An 18,109-nucleotide genomic window follows, 5' to 3' on the forward strand; every position below is an offset into this window, starting at 1 on the left:
ATCAGATTAAGGTGAATAGGAAATTTATTTTTGATAATTCAAATCCATTAAAATGAATTTTAAGGATGGAAGTTGAAATATCTCAAGCGTGATATTTACTGCAGCCTCTAATTGTTAAAACATATAATTGAATAGATATAATATAATTTGAATGGATGAGCTTTTTGACAGTGAAAATATCCTTGTGAATAAAATCCATTTTCCAAGTTATGTAGCTGAGTATAAACCCAGTAACCTGCACATTGAAGAATACATTAAGAGTACAGTAGGATGACACTCTGGCAGGTAATGTGTACATATCCCAAAAATTATAAGCGGTGCACAAAATACACAAATTTTATTTGTGCCATTTTGGTCAAAAAGCCCATTGACTAAGAAAGAGGAGTGCAGTGGCAGGAAAAGGTACCAGCTATTTCTACATTCCCTGCCCTAAATTTGAGTGCTGGTTCACTTACACCCACAATCCAAACATAGTAGTCTCAGAATTGAGCCTATATAACCACCAAAACTAAACCCCCTCATATGGAGCCTCTCCAAACCTAAACACCCCCAACATTCACTCTTATCTCAACATTTTCACCTCCACTTCACCCAATCATGGCAGATAGCAGCAGCAGCAGCAGCAAGAGCAATTCCCTCATCCACCACACCACAACCCGCAAGGGTGGTTGGCATGCAGCCATCTTCATCATATGTGAGCTTAAATTAATTTTCTCCAACACCCATTTTTCCTCTCTCTCTTTCTTTCCTCCATTTTCATCATTAATTAGCTTTATTTACTTTGGTCACCCACATAAACATGTATACATGATCTCAATTAATTATAATCTCTTTTGGGGTGCAGTTGTGGAATTTGCTGAGAGATTTGCATACCAAGGCTTGGCTAGCAATCTCATCACATACCTCACAAATGTTCTGAATGAACCCATCACCACAGCTGCAAAAGATGTCAACACATGGGTTGGTGCCTCAGCCCTCTTTCCTTTGCTTGGTGGCTTCATAGCAGATTCCTATGTGGGTCGCTTCAACACTATTCTCTTGTCTTCACTCATTTATCTCGTGGTAATTAAAAATTCACCCCTTGTTTTCTCCTATTGTTAAAAGTTTAATCGATTCATCTGGTGATAATGTCATGTTTCTTCTTCTTCCTTCTTGATTCTTGCTTGCTGGATGGAATCTAATGGATGTGCTCGATCACTGCTCTTTGTGATGCAACATTTTTGTCTTTTTCGAAAGTTTTTAGTATTACGTATATGGTCCCACTCGTGCAGGAACCATAATAAATGTCACATTAAATTATTTACTATATGTTTTTTAATTTTAGCGGAATCTCGTAACTGCAACATTATATAGGATTGCGAAAGGAGAGCGTGTGTTGTTTGCTTTCATGTCTTTAAAAAATTTATGTTAAATATTTTTATTATTAATATATTTTTAAGAAAAAAAACATTTTAGATAAAACTATTTAAATTAAAGTGACAGTAAGAATTATCACATAATTGCTATATTAGTTTTTAGTTTTGATTCTTTTGAAACGGCAAGTTAACAATTTTTGTCATGTAATGATCTTAAAAACTTTTACTTATATATTGCCTAAAAGGTTTTCTCTTTCCCTAAATATTTATTTATTTGCTAAATTATTATTTAAATTATTTACTATATGAGTGAGTAGTGTCAAATTAAATTATTTACTATGTTTCTTATTTTATCAGAATCTCATAATCACAGTATTTTAATTTAGAATAAAAATTATGAATAATTTCTTAAATGGTTTTAGCATTATTTTTTAATTAAAGTTGTAATTTTATTTTCTATTTTACTATAATCTGAAAATCAACTTTTTTTATGAAAAAAATTCTAATTTTAATTTAAAATAATATTAAAAATATTTAGAGGATTATACTTAAATTTTAATCTGGTATTTTATATCGTGAAAGTACTGTATCAGTTTTGAAACGGGGCAAGGCAACAAAGTTCTGTCTTAATGATCTAAAAATTTTATTTATACATATTGGCTAACAAATTAGATTTTTTCCCCAAAATATTGATTTATTTTAGAGAATTTTTAAAGGTTAAATTATTCTTTAAAATATCATAGGACTTAAAGTTTTTTTGTTTACAACAAATTTTTGTTCTAGTACAGTTAAATTAATAATTTAAGTGCATCCTGTAAATCTAAGGTTATAATTTTATGATCATTAATAGTTCATATGTAAAAGGAATTTTTTAAACGTAATGTCTTTCATAAAAAGATTGGATTTTTGAATAACTTTCCATAAAAAGGGCTTAGTGTAATAAAAGCAAATATAATAAATATCATTAATATTCAATTTTGTTTTTGTTTCCTTCTATTATAGTTTCTTTTCATTTGGACACAGACTTCATCGTATATTGAATATAAAGTTAAAGTTAATTAGTAATTTATTTTACATTTTAGGAATCTTTTAAAAAGTATCTATAGTTCAATAGTCATGAATAAATCTTTATACTTTTAAAATTTAATCTATTCTTAAATTTTATTTGGACCTAACTGAAAAGATTTGAAATAATAGAGATCCAATTGCTTTTTTAACTTATAAAACAAATTATAATTTAAAAAATATATAGAAACGTGTAGATTAATTTAACTCAAAAAAGCTAAATTGAGGTCAGGACATGAAGATTATAAAATTTAAACACAGGAGATACTTGATCCTGATCTAAGTGATAGATGTTCATCTTTTCTTTTTTCTTTTTTCTTTTTCCATCCAACTTTCTTGATGCTAAACACAAGTGACTCATGTCATATTTTCAATATTTTGAATTGAAAAATCAACGCGTCAAATCAAACACCGAAAAACGTTATCATCATCCCCGCCCATCAATAAATTTTCCTGTGATTTCAACCAAACTCACACACTAGTTAGTTTTCATTTTTCTATTTTTCAAATGGCTATAAGATAATAACACAAATTCATTATTTATTTTAATAAGATATGAATTAATAAAAAATACGTTGTCAAACGCACGTTTAATTTAAATTCTTATGTGGGTTGCTTCTTCTTATGGGTACTTTCGAAGGACTCAAACGCTTGAGCACATCTGAAATGATTCCAATATTCCATCTCAAGATTTGCATATTTCCTGTGATTGTCCACATTATACAAGTCAGATCCATGCATACTCTGGCAATTAATTTAATACATAGATTTAGAGTATGTTGATGGAAAAAGAATATCATATATCCTCACGTCACATGAACATGCTGCAGGGCATGATTTTCTTGACACTTTCGGTGTCAGCACTTAGGAACAAAATCCTTTTTTTTGTGGCACTTTATGTGCTTGCCATTGGCGATGGAGGTCACAAGCCCTGCGTTCAAACCTTCGCCGCCGATCAGTTCGACGAAGATACGCCGGAGGAGAAGGATGCCAAGAGCTCTTTCTTCAACTGGTGGTACCTGGGGATCGTTGCTGGCTCAACTGCTTCAGTTTTTGTAGTAATATATCTTCAGGTAACTCATTTTACTTTATTTTCTAAAATTCAGGCGTTTTAGTTTTCTTTTTAAATTTAGAATTTTAGAGACTAAAATAATTGTCATTCAATAAATTTAGGAATTGAATTTTTTTTTTTATAATTTTAGAGAATATTTTGATAATCCAAATATTGGACTAAAACAGCTAACGGATAATTATATCTAAGAGTAATCCTTATATGAATATAGTGTCTATATATGATTAGATATAAAGTCAAATTTTATTAAAATAATAATGAAAAAGATAATAAAGTTTGTAACAAAGTTATTTTATTATTATTTTAACTTTGGATTCATCATCACCAAAAGTCAAACATATATATATATATATATATATATATATATATATATATTATGCTGATACAAAATTGTTCGATGGATTATTAACTATCTTCTGACAATAATTTGATTCCGATGCATAGTATGTTTTGAAATATTTTTATTGAAGAGAATCATACGAGAATCAAATTGTTGTTATAAAATGTTTCGAAAATCTATTGAATAACAAAGGTGGTATTTCTATAATTGTAAATTTCTTTGTGTGCGATTCACTTATTTACTTGTTTCTGATAACATCCACATTTTGCACATCTCTACCATTTTTTTTCATTTTTAAGTACAGTTAGTCAAGTTGTATGTGATGGCTTTTCATTCCTTATCCAATCCAACTCTAATTAATCCATGTATACATCCGATCAAGATTTAAGAGGTAAGTAATTATAAATTATTAAATCAAATTTGTAATTGGTGTTTTTTATAATACAATTTTTTTTATCTGTTCAATTATTTTTGGAAGCTCAAGTATATTTTGTAAATTTGTTTCTAGGAGGAAGTGTGACCCAGTGTACGAGAAACTAATTAATATATGTTATAGTCCACTGCAACTTATGAAGTGTGACCCATTCTAGGAGAAAGCAGTTGATATAAGTAATTAACAATAAAATTTAAAAAAAAATATTTATTGCACTTTATATCTTTAATATAATAAATATTTAATAAAAATGAATTAATTTGAAATACGTAAACTTAACTGTAAAAGATAAGATTAGTAAAATGGATAAAAATGAATTGTTATAAAATTAAATTATAATATCAAACAGATATTTGTTTGCCAAGGTAGGTATGGTTTGTGAAATGTGAGAAGCAATATAGAAATGTTTTGTCGAGTTGTGAAGCAAAGTAGAATAGTACTTTAGTAGATAAATATCATAGTAGGAGAATTTATGGATCACACACATTTCTTTATTACAAAAACAAGTTTCACTAACATGGGAACATATTCCTCAAACAAGTCTTTTCCGTTTTTGCATCCCCCGCGTACACGTAATATTGAAACGGATTGTTCACTGTAAAAGGTGAGAAGAGTGGTCCCTAATTTTTTTATTTTACATACATTGTCATGGACAAAAGTAGAGTTTAAACTTGATTTATTATCACTCTAATTACTCTTTTTATATTAGTATTATTAACATTGTATTAGGAAATGATGGTCATGAAACATAATCTTTTTAGTAATTTGAAAAAACATGATTAACAAGACAAAAACAATAATATACAGTGATAAGTTATTTTAATAGTTGAAAATTTGATATTACATATGTAATGTATCTGATTGTTTTTATCTTTTATTTTTGTAAACACATTCATTTGAAAAGTATACTTACAATACTCTTAATAAGGATACACAAATGGATGAAATTAAATAATTGAAAATCTCACAACCTCTTAAAAAGAAATAAAACTTTGATGCAATTCTTTATGTATTATTGGTGTAGTTTAGTTAAAATTAAAGTTTAATTTCAATAATCTGCAATGACATTTAATATAATTTTTATTAAAATAAAGTTATGATTATAATTTATAAATAACACTAACAAGCCTTTAAAAAACAATACATAACATTAGTTTTTGTCCTTGATAAAATTATGCATACTTCTATGTTATATCATAGCCACAGATATATGATGTAATGGTTTAGAATGACTAATAAGACATTGATAATTATTGAGTTTTATTCCTAGATCATCTTTTTGATGAATAGCCAATGAAATAATTCTAATTGATGATGTTGATGGCAATGGACATTGAATGTGGAACAGGACAATGTTGGGTGGGGAGTGGGGTTAGGAGTGCTGGCAGCAGTGTTGGCTTTGGCATTGGCACTCTTCTTGTTGGGAATCAAAAGGTACAGAAGGGAAAGCCCTTCAGGGAGCCCATTCACAAGGCTGGCCCAAGTCTTTGTTGCCGCAGCTCGCAAGTGGCGCGTGCAAGACACGCTCAGTCAAGTCAATTATTGCTATGAGGAGGTGGAGGAGGAGCATCATGAGCCCCATCATCATCTGCATGTTCAACCCAAATTTCACACTTTGCTCCATACTCATCAATGCAGGTGGGTGCCACTCATTCTACTAGAACTCTCCATATTTTTCTTTCTTTCATGAATTTCTGAAAGTTATGCTTTACGTCATTTCCTTTTTAAAGCAAACAAATGTTTTCATTTTCTTTTCTTTGTCCCTTTGGTGCATGAAATATTTTCTCTTTAGTGAAGAACAAGTGGAGGGATGTTCCATTTGTGATGAGAAGACTAAAGTGTGTTAAATACGTTTAATTAAATTTATATTTAAGAGTATTAAAAGAACTTATAATTTTTTTTATGATAAATAATATTTATGAAAATTTAATTTTATCAACTTTAACAGAATCATATTATTCATACAACCTACCTGACTTACTGAGATAAGATATTGTTATTGTTGTATGTTAAGAATCTGCTTTTTGGTTTGATCAGAGACTTTGAATTTTTAGTGAGCAACTAAGTTGAGGTTTTCCATATACATGGAAAATGTTATAAATGCCTGCAACATTTTCATATCTCACTTAATAAGGAGGTCCCTCTTTCCCTTTGTATCATCAATGCTACCCCTTCTTGCATGACCATAATATTTATAAACAAAAATAATTCAAAGATTATTACAATAAATATATAAAAGAAAACTTCAGCACAAGTTTCAATAATCTTTATTATTATTTTGGTTTGGATTTCTTAAGACAATAGATAAGCAATTAATAATGGTTAAAAAGATTTTTATTAAAAAGTGTATCATTTAAGTTACAAGGACAATAATTAGCAAATCGGTTTTTATTTTAATACATTCAAAGATTTTGATTAGATGAGTGCCTCTGGTACAAGAATTACTCCCACAACACTCCTGATAATTCAATTGAAGAATTTTTAGGTTCAACAATGGAGTCACCTCTGAAAGATTGAGACTCACGGGGGCCACTTGGGTTGGTCTATGGTTGGAGTTGATACCAACAATATATTGTGGATTCAGATTACTTTTCCTGTGATTTTGTTGCTTGACAGTAGTGGTGACACTTTCTGTTACCACATTCTTATCAAAAGGAAATGAATTCATAAAAAAGAGATCTTCTCCAGTTACTAGACCATCCAGTAAAATAGATGTATCTTTCATTTTTATTTTGTTTTGGATGATGATCTAATAACTGAAGAGACCTTAACACAGATTATTTCTTCTGACAAAACAAAAATTGTATATGAAAATTGTGGTAGATTTTTGGACAAGGCAGCTATCATTGATGACATTGATGCCAAAAGCAAAAAGAGAGACCCTTGGAGGCTATGTTCAGTGACACAAGTTGAAGAAACGAAGCTTGTGCTTCGCCTCATCCCAATATGGCTAAGTTGTTTGATGTTCACAGTTGTCCAAGCTCAAGTACATACATACTTCATCAAGCAAGGTGCTACAATGATCCGTTCCATAGGGCCAAACTTCCAAATCCCCCCAGCATCACTTCAAGGACTTGTCGGTCTCACAATCCTCTTTGCTGTGCCATTGTATGACAGAGTTTTTGTGCCACTGGTGAGAAAATTCACAAAGCAACCCACTGGCATAACAGTATTACAAAGAATTGGAATTGGTATATTTTTGTCTATAATCACAATGGTTGTTTCAGCTCTTGTGGAGGCCAAAAGGGTTGGTGTTGCTAGGGACCATGGTCTAATTGATGATCCTAAAGCAGTGTTGCCAATAAGCATTTGGTGGCTGCTTCCTCAGTACATGATCACTGGAATTGCTGATGCATTCACAATTGTGGGATTGCAAGAGTTGTTCTATGATCAAATGCCAGAGACAATGAGAAGCTTGGGGGCTGCAGCATATATAAGCATAATAGGAATTGGAAGCTTTCTTAGTAATGCTATTATAGTTATTGTGGTGGCAATTACATCGAGGACTGGTGAGAAATGGTTGGGGAACAACCTCAATAGGGCACACCTTGATTACTATTATTGGGTTGTGGCAGGGTTAAGTGCAATTAGTATGTGTATTTATGTGTGGCTTGCCAAAATTTATGTTTATAAAAAGATAGATGGGGGTCAAAGAAGAGACCAGCAAGGTTCTAGTCACAACAAATATCGACCTGGAGTTTGAGGAGAAAAAAACAAGTTTGGCTTTTGCTTTAGCTAATGCCACCTATATAAGTGTTAATTCTAGTTAGATATTGTAATTCCAATAATACTGAGCTATAAATATAGTTGCTCCTTGGTTTTCAATCTGAGTGAATTCAGTAAATGATCCTATATATATAGAGAGAGAGAGTTGATGGAATAAAAGGGCATTTTAGTTAAATGTAATTATATTTATTTAAAATTAAAATATTTAAATATTTTCTTAGCAGTGTATAAAATCGTAAAGAACGATGTTGTTTATAAGTTGATGACGTGATAAGACTAATTTGTTAACAACTAACAAGTGGTATTTTCATAAACCAATTGATAAAAATATATAACAATTTATTTAACTTAAATTATAGATTCGATACATGTTATCACAATATCTCCACTTTCCTAGCTATTTTCCGATTCCTATTCCCTTTCCCCATATGACAAAAAAAATTGACAACAAATAGACAACCTAATTAGTCTACTTAAACCTATTATTCACTTTAAGCAGTTATATTAAAGAACATATTTAGGATAGGATAAGGAATATCTTGGCCTAATTTGTTAGAGTGAGTGAAGATTTAGGCAAGAATCCCAAGTTTAATTATAAATTTTATATTAAGGAGATGGAAACACCAAAATATATGAGAAGCTTTTGCATCTCCATACGCACAAATATTGTCGCCATTAAGAAACATTTCAAATAATTGCCCTTTTTTAAGTCATTTTCTTAGCTAGGTATCACTTACTATTGTTCCAAATTTTTGTTGATTAATTTAAAGAAGCCAGTTAAAAAAACATAAATTAAACTTAAAAAAAATATTATACGTGCTAATAAGTTGTAACTATCATGTATGATAATAGCTTATGCTAAATTTGAATAATTTATATTCTAATTTAAACTAATTAAAAAAAGTAACGATGCAACTACAAAAGATCTACAAGCCACGCTGCAATATATATATACACACACATGTATGAAATAAAATGAAAAGAAAAAGATTTCTTTACATCATTGTTATATTATCACTTTGTTGCCTATAAAAACATAAAACTTTACGTAATAAAAATTGTATCAAATTATAACAATATCTCATATACTAATACTAATAATAATAACCTCAAATGTGAAATTTTGAATTTACAATTAAAATTGTAAGTTTTACTCTCTGAGGTACCCTTATTCTTTAAAGGAAGTAAATTTATAGCGTCTGTGGCTAGAAGCATCTTCAACGCATACTTTAAGGGGTAAAGTTAGTGATAAGTGACCCAAGAGACAGGGCAACTTTGTTCTCACTGCTTTTTATATATGTGCATCTAAAAGCACAAAAAAGCTTGGGCAAAAGTAAAAGATAGAGCCCCTAATAATGACTCGCACGTAGGTGAGGTCACGTGTTGTGAACAATTTTGGCACGTGCCGCTTCCTCCATAGAAGAAATAAATCACTCCCATGCATCATGCATCATGCATCATGCACATGCACTTTCATACAAGGTGTCCCATTGCCTCTAGGCTTCTCCTATCAACAGGATTCCCACCTTGTTTCTCGTATTGGACAATGTTTTTTGGTACCTTTTCTTAGTCTTCTTAAAGTGACACAGCTTCTCCACATTTCAGAAGCACATAGACATAGGTGTCACCATCTAGCTGGGCATATGTCACTACACTAATGTTTGCAGGAAGAATATTTTTTAATCTTCATGATACAATGTATCGGTCACTACTTAGAATGGATATTTGAAAGTGGTTTCGTTTGAATTCAAAGAGCATTTATAAGTGTTATATAATGTCTTGTAATAGATTAGAGAACTGTTTGAAATAAATCGTTTTTAAAAGTGTATATTATAATTGAATCTTAGCAATCTATTGGAAATGACATGCAGAAAGATTAATTCAAAGCGGTTGGGTTTGGTCCAATACGGATAAGCTTATGTGGAAACATACGTTGGAGAAGAAAATATAGATAGAAAATAACTAAAATTCTTTTCATAAATTAAAATTAACTTATGCACATTATATTTTGAGAAGTTAATTGAAAATGTTTTTTTTAAAATTAAAACAACAAATACTAATTTTAACTCATAAGAAAATTTTGATTCATTTTATTTCTTTATTTTTGATGATGTAAAGCTTATTTTTATTTCACATGCATATGATGACATCTTCGCACTTATTTTGCTATTTCTTACCAACAGTCATTACACTTATCTAAGAATCATTGAGATTTTGGATGACTCTATTTTGAAATTTGACATGGAGAAAAAAGTTAAAATTTGTAAGTAAAAGGTATATTGAAATTTATTGAAACATCACATGGAATATAAATATAGATAAATAAAAACTTATAAAAAGTAAAGTAATTCTCACCTTACAAGCTAGTTTTTTAAGATTAACTTAAAGTTCAAATTCAACATAATATCAATTTCCTTTCTTTTTCCTTAAACTTTGATTAAAATGTTTAATGATATAAAAGTTAATTAATTTTAAGATCTAAGATGAAAGCTCATCTTCCTTAAATAAGGTAATTGTGACAGGAATTAAAAATGTGCTATAGAAGGAAGACTTAAACTTCATATAAGACATGTTAAACTAGTGCTACAATGGTAAGCAATGAAAAACCTCAAAGAGATTGTATATGCTTAGTTTTTACAATACATGATAATTAGAATGACGTTTTATGATTTTATGAAATTAAGGACCATTGGAAAAGCTCTTCATGACTTTAAAAATGGATTACTAAATTATATGAATCTCTACAGAGATTATTTAAGCTACTCGTTGAATCATTATTTGATCATTAAAATCATACTTGAAATTTAACATTTTAAAATCTTAATTAAACATTAATCTCTATTTGGATCTACATTTGTTATTTATTATTATTATTATTCTTCAATTTTTGTATAGTGTCATTATTAAAAAAAAATCAAATACATTAAAAAATATCTTATTATTAATTAATAATTATTAATATCATATTAATTTTAAACATATAAAACCAAAGTTTTAAAAATTTATTAATGAATATTTAAAATTAATCTAAAAAATTAATGACAATAACATTTTTAATATTAACAGTAAAATTTTTGAATCGTAATTATTAAATTTTTAACATATTTTTAAACATTCATTTATCTAATGTGTTCAACAAAATATACACACATAAAATTGTTCTTCTCTAAAACACAATTTATTTTTACTTTTATTAGTTTTCTTTAGTAATTACTTTAAAAAATAATCGTAAAATATATATATATATATCATGACATCAACTTTAAATAAATATGAATATCTTTATAAAGTATACGTGTGTGTAATTTTTAGTTTATAAAAATTCAAAATAATTCAATAAATATATTCTTTTAAAAAAGTAAGTATCGATTAAAAAATTATTTCTAATTATTTCTAATGATTAATATGCAAATAACTCTTTTTAATAAAATAAAAGTGATATATTTATTTATTGATTACCTTTTTCTTAATTTAAAATTAATTATCATATTTTTTTTTTGCCTTATGGCCTTAGCTAGTATGGTAAAAATAACTAATAATATTGTTTTATTTAATAATAATTTGTTGAAGTTATATAACAGTAAAGTATAAAAATTAAATTCAAAATGTGTTTTTAAAGGGTACTATATGAATAAAAAATTATACTTTATTATACTTTATTCACTCTCCAAATAATGGAATGAATTGTTTTATTACATGATATTTTTACATTTAAACAATGAAATGGAATTTTCACTCCTTTATTTTTTTATTTTGTTTCGTTTCATTTTAATTGATTTCATCTTATTCCATCTTTTTTCATAAATCAAAATATAACTTAAGTTTTTCAAGGAAGGAGTATAAAATTTTATCCAATAATAAAAATAAGGATTAAAAGACAGTGTTAACAATTTTTTTTTTATATTAATTTCCATTGTTCACACAGCTAAGAGGAGTTGATTAATTAACATTTTAAAAAATAGATTATTTTCTAATTCATCCCTATATATTAAATCAAGGATCGGATCATTCTAAAATTGTTAAACTTAAGAGTAAAAGGTATATAGTCATTATCATTGAATTTAAAATAAATAATTGAAATTGTGATTATATATATATATATATATATATATATATATATATATATATATATATATATATATATATATATATATATATATATGAAAAAATATAAAAGTTCTTTAAATTTATTGTCTAATTTTCTTATTGACGGAAATAGTTTTTTTTTTCTCTAAAATGAAATATGGAGACTCAAATCTTTAACGGTGTTTGCCTTTTTATAGAGTGGTTAAATCTCTTAAGATTTTAATTCTTAGTTATTTTACATAATTATAAAAAGAAAAAACAGAGAGTTGCACTCAAATAACAGAACAATAAAAATCATTCTACAAGACAGACAGATGATTTGCAACGAAAGATCAGTGTATGAAATATATGCAATTTTTTAACAAGTCACATGCTGTCAATTACATTTAACAATTTTATATTTAAATTATTAAAAATTAATATTGTATGTAATATTTTATATCATTATTTTTTTAGTGTATACTTGTACTTCAAAATAATACTGTAACTATAAAAGAAAGATTCTAATTAGTAATCTATAAAAAATTCAAAACAAACTTTTATTAAAAAAATAATATTTATATACTTCTCTCTTAATTTTTAATAATCTAACATGATTTTTAATAAATATTTTTTACTTTTAATTTTTATCCCGAACACAACAAAACTCTAAAAAAAAGCATAGTTAAAAGCGTGTTCTTTTAACAATATAAACAACATTTTCTATTTCAATTATATATGTTTCAGACTATATTGACCCCGGAAGAGAATAGAATATGGGGAAAAGAGATTAAGAGTGGAAAGTCAACGACATTCTAATGAAAGAACAGTGCTGACTTTGACAACATATAATAGGGTAAAGCTAAGGTACTAAGCATAGTTTAGATTTTAAAGAAGAATAATTCGGCGAATTTAATATTATAATTAAAGTTGACTATGTTTTATTTATTAATTATTCTCCTTCTAACTATTTAAATTGACCAAGTCAAGTAACCACAAAAAGAATAATATAAAGAATGCAGCAGAAAATAATAAGATTAAATTATTATTTTAGTCCTTATACTAAATATTGCCTTTTTACTTTAATGTCTATTTGAAATGTTTTATATTTTAATTTTTACATGAAAAGTTTTTTATAAATAAGTTCCGATCATTTATAAAATTGTGTTAGAACTTTTTCACATAGGGAATAAAATAAAAAGAGATAAATAAAATGAAGATATCAATATATAGATGTTTTTCTCTGTAGAAATTTTTTTTAAAAGTGTAAAATTTTTCATACCAAGAGTAAAACCAAAAAGAGAATCGTGTAATTGGGACCAAATCCAATACCATTACAAATTCGAGAAATGACAAATTAAGATTAATTTATAAATACTTTTTTTTATATAGGATCAAAATTATAAAAAAAATAAAATCATGTAAGCATTAAAGTAATAAAAAAAATGTAAGATGGAGATACCAAATTTTTGATTTAATCAAATGACAATATAAAGAAAGAAAAAGAAATCGTATGAATCAAAAGTAAGACAATTTAAACATAAATAAATAAAATGGAGATATGTTTTGGGGAGAGAAACACAGGATTCGTCAAAATTGTCCCTTAAAATTTGTCAAAGGACGAACAAATAAAAATGCAAGGAAATTATATATACTTGCTGGTGCTACTAGGAAGTGGGGTTAAGTGCAAAGCACTAAGCAGTTGATGCACATGCATGAATGGAATAGAGATTTTTTATGCTTTTTTTTTCTCTAATCAATGCCCTTTAGGTCTCATGAAGAGGCAACTGAAGGTGAGAACTGAGAGAAGAGTAGTATTATACAACTCACCTTAATAGTTGCTTATGATTAGCAAAAGGGTCAAATAAAACAATGATGAAAAAGTCCAATTTTAAATTTGGTAAAACAACACCACCTTCTTTGCTTGTTCTTCAATTCAAAAATCAACCTAGAAGATCCTTGAGATTCTGGATGAAATCTGTGGGATATCACTTTCCAAACTGTCAGATTTCCTATGAGGATTATGCATCTTGCTGACCATTTAAAATGTCACATTCTGATTCATCACATTCTTCATCTCTCCCTTAAGCATTGTACAACTCTTCCTTGTTCTCTTCTTTCCGCTGTGGATTGCACATTTTTTCTTCCAAGTTATGGGTATGGCTGCAGGGGCCCAGTTCCATGTTTTGGCTGTTGATGACAGTCTTATTGATAGAATGTTAATTGAGAGGCTCCTGAAAACCTCTTCCTTCCATGGTATTTTTCTTGACCACTTTTTATTTTATCTCTTTTAATATGAATTTTTATTATAAAACTGCCACAAAATGAAAGAAACATATGGACATGCTGTTTGTGTAATCATCTATGTTAAGGACAAAACTTTGGTACAGTTGCTTAGGCGCAGTTGATGTTGTTTACCAATAAAATTTGAAGTTTTACTGCAATTATCTGTGATAAAGTTAAATAAAAATATTTTATTGAAATAAAACTCTAATTTTAATTAATATAGTACAAAACAGAATATAAATTTTCTCCTTATGTATATGCCTGATATTTGATTTTAGTGGATGTGTGTGAAATCACAGTTACTACAGTGGACTCTGCCAGTAAGGCTTTAAAATTTCTTGGTTTGATGGAAGATGAATTAAGGACTCTAGACACTCCTGTTGCTTCAGAAATTCATCAGGTTCATTTCTCTTACTAAATTTCTCATATGTGTTTATATAAGTTTAAACATTATAATGGACAAGTTTGTATTAATCTTTGATTCAATTATTCATGCAGGATGAGGAAGTAAACCTGATTATAACAGATTACTGTATGCCAGGAATGACTGGCTATGACCTGCTGAGAAAAATCAAGGTAGGCTCTAGAAATATTTTCCAGGAATTTTTATAAGAAGCTTGTGTCACATCTTTATTTGATTAGTCTAGCTTCAATTTAACTAAATTATGTCATAATTTGTTTTCTCGTTTTCAAAATTTGAATGAATCAAAGAGCATGGTCAAATTGTGTACAAAGGATTTGATTTTGCCTTTTCTTTTTAGGAAACAATTTGAAAAGATAGGATCTTATTTCTTAAATACAAGTGAAGTGAATTTTCAAACAACTATATTTTAAATAAAAGAATCACTTCTGCCATCTGTGCTGGGATATTTCCCAAATTTCAAATTTAACAAATCTCAAATCAAATTTGTTGGTGACTTCATGGCCATATATCTGACTGCTTGATTTTAAAAAATAATAAAAGTACATTGATTTGCAGGAATCAAAATCTCTGAAAGACATACCAGTGGTGATTATGTCCTCAGAGAATGTACCATCAAGGATTAACAGGTGAAGGAACTGAATCCTCTAAACTCAATCCAATATCAACCTAATTGTTTTGAAAAATTTTAAATTAAATTTCAAAATTGACTGACATAACTTTTGTTTACATCAGATGCTTGGAAGAGGGAGCTGAAGAATTCTTTTTGAAACCAGTTCAACAATCAGATGTTAATAAGCTCAAGCCCCATTTGTTGAAATCAAGAGTTAAGGAAGAGCAAGCCCAACCCTTCAGTAACAAAAGAAAAGACATGGAAGAAAGCCACACTCCAAACAAAACCAGATTAAAATGTAGCAGTTAAAAATGGTTTCAAATTAAAATTGATAAAAGATAGGTAGTGCCTAGAACATTTTCCTCTCTTGTCCCATTGATCATGCAAAAAGGATAAATAGTTTTAAGTCCCTCACTGTAAATAGCTTGAGAAAGAATTCCATTACAAATAGCAATTTTTTTATTATTTCCACTGTGCCTCTGTTAGTTTACTTTTACTCTCAAATTTAAATGGTAAAAAAGCTATAAATGCAAATCTACTGGTAATGATATTCGCATTGTGTTTTCTTATTTATTTTTTTGGTAAATAATAATTCCTACCATATCTTTATTATATCATTCTTACATTATTTTCGTAAAACATAAGAAATTAAAAAAGTTGAGATTAGTATTTAAACTTTTAAAAAAGTTGAATATTTTACTTATCTTATAAATCTCTATCCTAAATGCGAAATGTGTGGGGTTCAGCCAGACGTTGGTGCATTAATGGACAAAATTAATTGATGGACGATGAAAGGTGAACAAAATTTTAAAAGTTTTATAAACTCTCTAAAATTCTATTAAATTTGTATCTTTACTTTTTCTTTGACCTTTAAATATTTGTTTTTTCTTTCTCAAAAAAAAGTTTAATAACCCCTTTTACTAAGTTGATTTCTAACATTAAAAAATGTTTGTGAGTTCTTTATTATTTTCATAAATGATATTTCTTTAAAAAATAAAAATAAAACACTATTAATATTAAACACACACCCTTGTTGATAATTATATATGATTTATAATTATTAGACAGTATAGAAATATATATAAAAAAATTATTGTATTAATAGTATCATAGACTATTTTAGGATTATTTTTTATTTTTATTATTTTTTATCATTAGTTATTATATTCTCTCATTTATCTCATAGTTTAATTTTTTTTAGTTAAAATTATAATTAGTATAAATAAGGAATAATACTTTGAGCATCATGAATTTCTCAATTCAATGTTAGTTTGTTACTATTTTTTCTCTATTCTCTTTCTCTTTATCTAAATCATCTTAACTTTAACACAATAACAGTATTGATATAATATTTTAAGACCTATCATATCATTATTTGATTATTCAACTTTATGAAATGTGAAGTTGATCATTCTTGTTATTAAATAGTAGCAACATTCTTTAAAAAAATCGAGTATCATGCTTTTCAAAAAATTAAAATAAAAGAAGAATTTTAGTAGCATATTTTCTAAAACACTTTTTTTTTAATAAATTTTTTATTATTAACTAAAATTTATTAAAAATTAAAAAAGTATGAGGAAAAAACATTAATTTAAGAATGAGAAAAAATGAAACTCACATATTTTTTTAAAATTTTAATAAAATTTAACTAATAATAAAAGTGTTATAAAATATATATGAGAAAATGTAGTGCTAACTTTATCTAAAGTAAAATAATATATTTAATGTAGGATATTTACGTACAAGCCATTGACTAAAATAACTAACTGAAGTAAGAAAATAAAATATTCTGAACTTAGACAATAACTTACTATTATAATAATTATTATTTGATAACAATGTTAACTACAACAACACCTATTTCATCAACCATCAAACATCTTTTGTCATTGTATCCTTAATATTCTTCTCTTTACATTCTTCATTTTGACTACCTCTTCTTCATCTTTGCCATGCATTAGTGTTACACACTTTTTTTTCCCAACTATATAATCTCCAATACACATGTTTGATATACATGTTTTACGTAACTCGAATATATGAATGACACAGTCACGGGTTAAAATACCCACACTCATAGATACCCACAGGATTAACCAAAAAAATTTCTTCTACCCACTTAGTAACGGGACTGGTGCATGTATTAGTATTCATACTCGTGGCCACTCATACCTACAAAATTATAAAAAAATCAATTACGGATATTCAAGCAAATATATTTCTAATATTATTATTTTATGATAATTTTAACATGTTTTTAACTTAATACTATATTCTTGTTATTGTGACAAAATATTATACTATTTTTATAACTCAAGCACTTTTTTTTCTAATTATCATTTTATATATAAATTACTTTAAATTAAATTATTTTCAAGATTTTCTTATAATTTTTTCTTATATAAATATCCATGAATACTTGTATTTTAATTTTACTCTGAGTACGGGTAGCAAGTAGCTACTATTTGTACTTGTCCCGACCCGTGCAAGTCTTTTCTTTCTTTTTTTTTTATCGGTTTTAATTTTATTAGGAGACATATAACTTTTTTTATAAATCATTTCTTTAAGTTAAGTGCTATATAAAACTTAATATATAATATACTCATACACCCCAGCACTGAGAATCGCCTTCTTTTATCAAGACTTGTGTGTGTTTAATGAGGTAAGTTTATTTACCATTATAGCTTCGAAGGAAAGCATTGTTGAATTACAATCATTACGCTCCCACACTTT

At 27.6% G+C, this 18,109-nt stretch overlaps 2 protein-coding genes across 2 annotated transcripts; both read left to right on the forward strand.

Moving 5' to 3' along the window:
- Positions 1–349: 349 nt before the first annotated feature.
- Positions 350–8,197, forward strand: LOC113865289 (protein NRT1/ PTR FAMILY 5.4). Its single transcript, XM_027499745.1, has 5 exons — positions 350–694; positions 845–1,062; positions 3,251–3,493; positions 5,614–5,903; positions 7,089–8,197. Exons 1-5 carry the CDS (start codon positions 598–600, stop codon positions 7,966–7,968), a joined length of 1,728 nt encoding a protein of 575 aa, XP_027355546.1. The 5' UTR covers positions 350–597; the 3' UTR covers positions 7,969–8,197.
- Positions 8,198–14,209: 6,012 nt separating this feature from the next.
- On the forward strand, positions 14,210–15,685 carry LOC113865025 (two-component response regulator ORR9-like). Its single transcript, XM_027499346.1, has 5 exons — positions 14,210–14,312; positions 14,642–14,742; positions 14,841–14,918; positions 15,322–15,392; positions 15,499–15,685. Exons 1-5 carry the CDS (start codon positions 14,210–14,212, stop codon positions 15,683–15,685), a joined length of 540 nt encoding a protein of 179 aa, XP_027355147.1.
- Positions 15,686–18,109: the final 2,424 nt, after the last annotated feature.

This window comes from Abrus precatorius, unplaced genomic scaffold (assembly GCF_003935025.1).
Source record: "Abrus precatorius isolate BTA unplaced genomic scaffold, Abrus_2018 Scaffold4, whole genome shotgun sequence".
NCBI lineage: Eukaryota > Viridiplantae > Streptophyta > Magnoliopsida > Fabales > Fabaceae > Abrus > Abrus precatorius.

Coding starts and splice junctions, on each gene's coding strand:
- LOC113865289 (XM_027499745.1), top strand. CDS start 598: ATGGCAGATAGCAGCAGCAGCAGCAGCAAGAGCAATTCCCTCATCCAC. Junction 695..844: donor TGCAGCCATCTTCATCATAT/GTGAGCTTAAAT, acceptor TTTGGGGTGCAG/TTGTGGAATTTGCTGAGAGA. Junction 5,904..7,088: donor CTCCATACTCATCAATGCAG/GTGGGTGCCACT, acceptor AAATTGTGGTAG/ATTTTTGGACAAGGCAGCTA.
- LOC113865025 (XM_027499346.1), top strand. CDS start 14,210: ATGGGTATGGCTGCAGGGGCCCAGTTCCATGTTTTGGCTGTTGATGAC. Junction 14,743..14,840: donor TTGCTTCAGAAATTCATCAG/GTTCATTTCTCT, acceptor TTATTCATGCAG/GATGAGGAAGTAAACCTGAT. Junction 15,393..15,498: donor GTACCATCAAGGATTAACAG/GTGAAGGAACTG, acceptor TGTTTACATCAG/ATGCTTGGAAGAGGGAGCTG.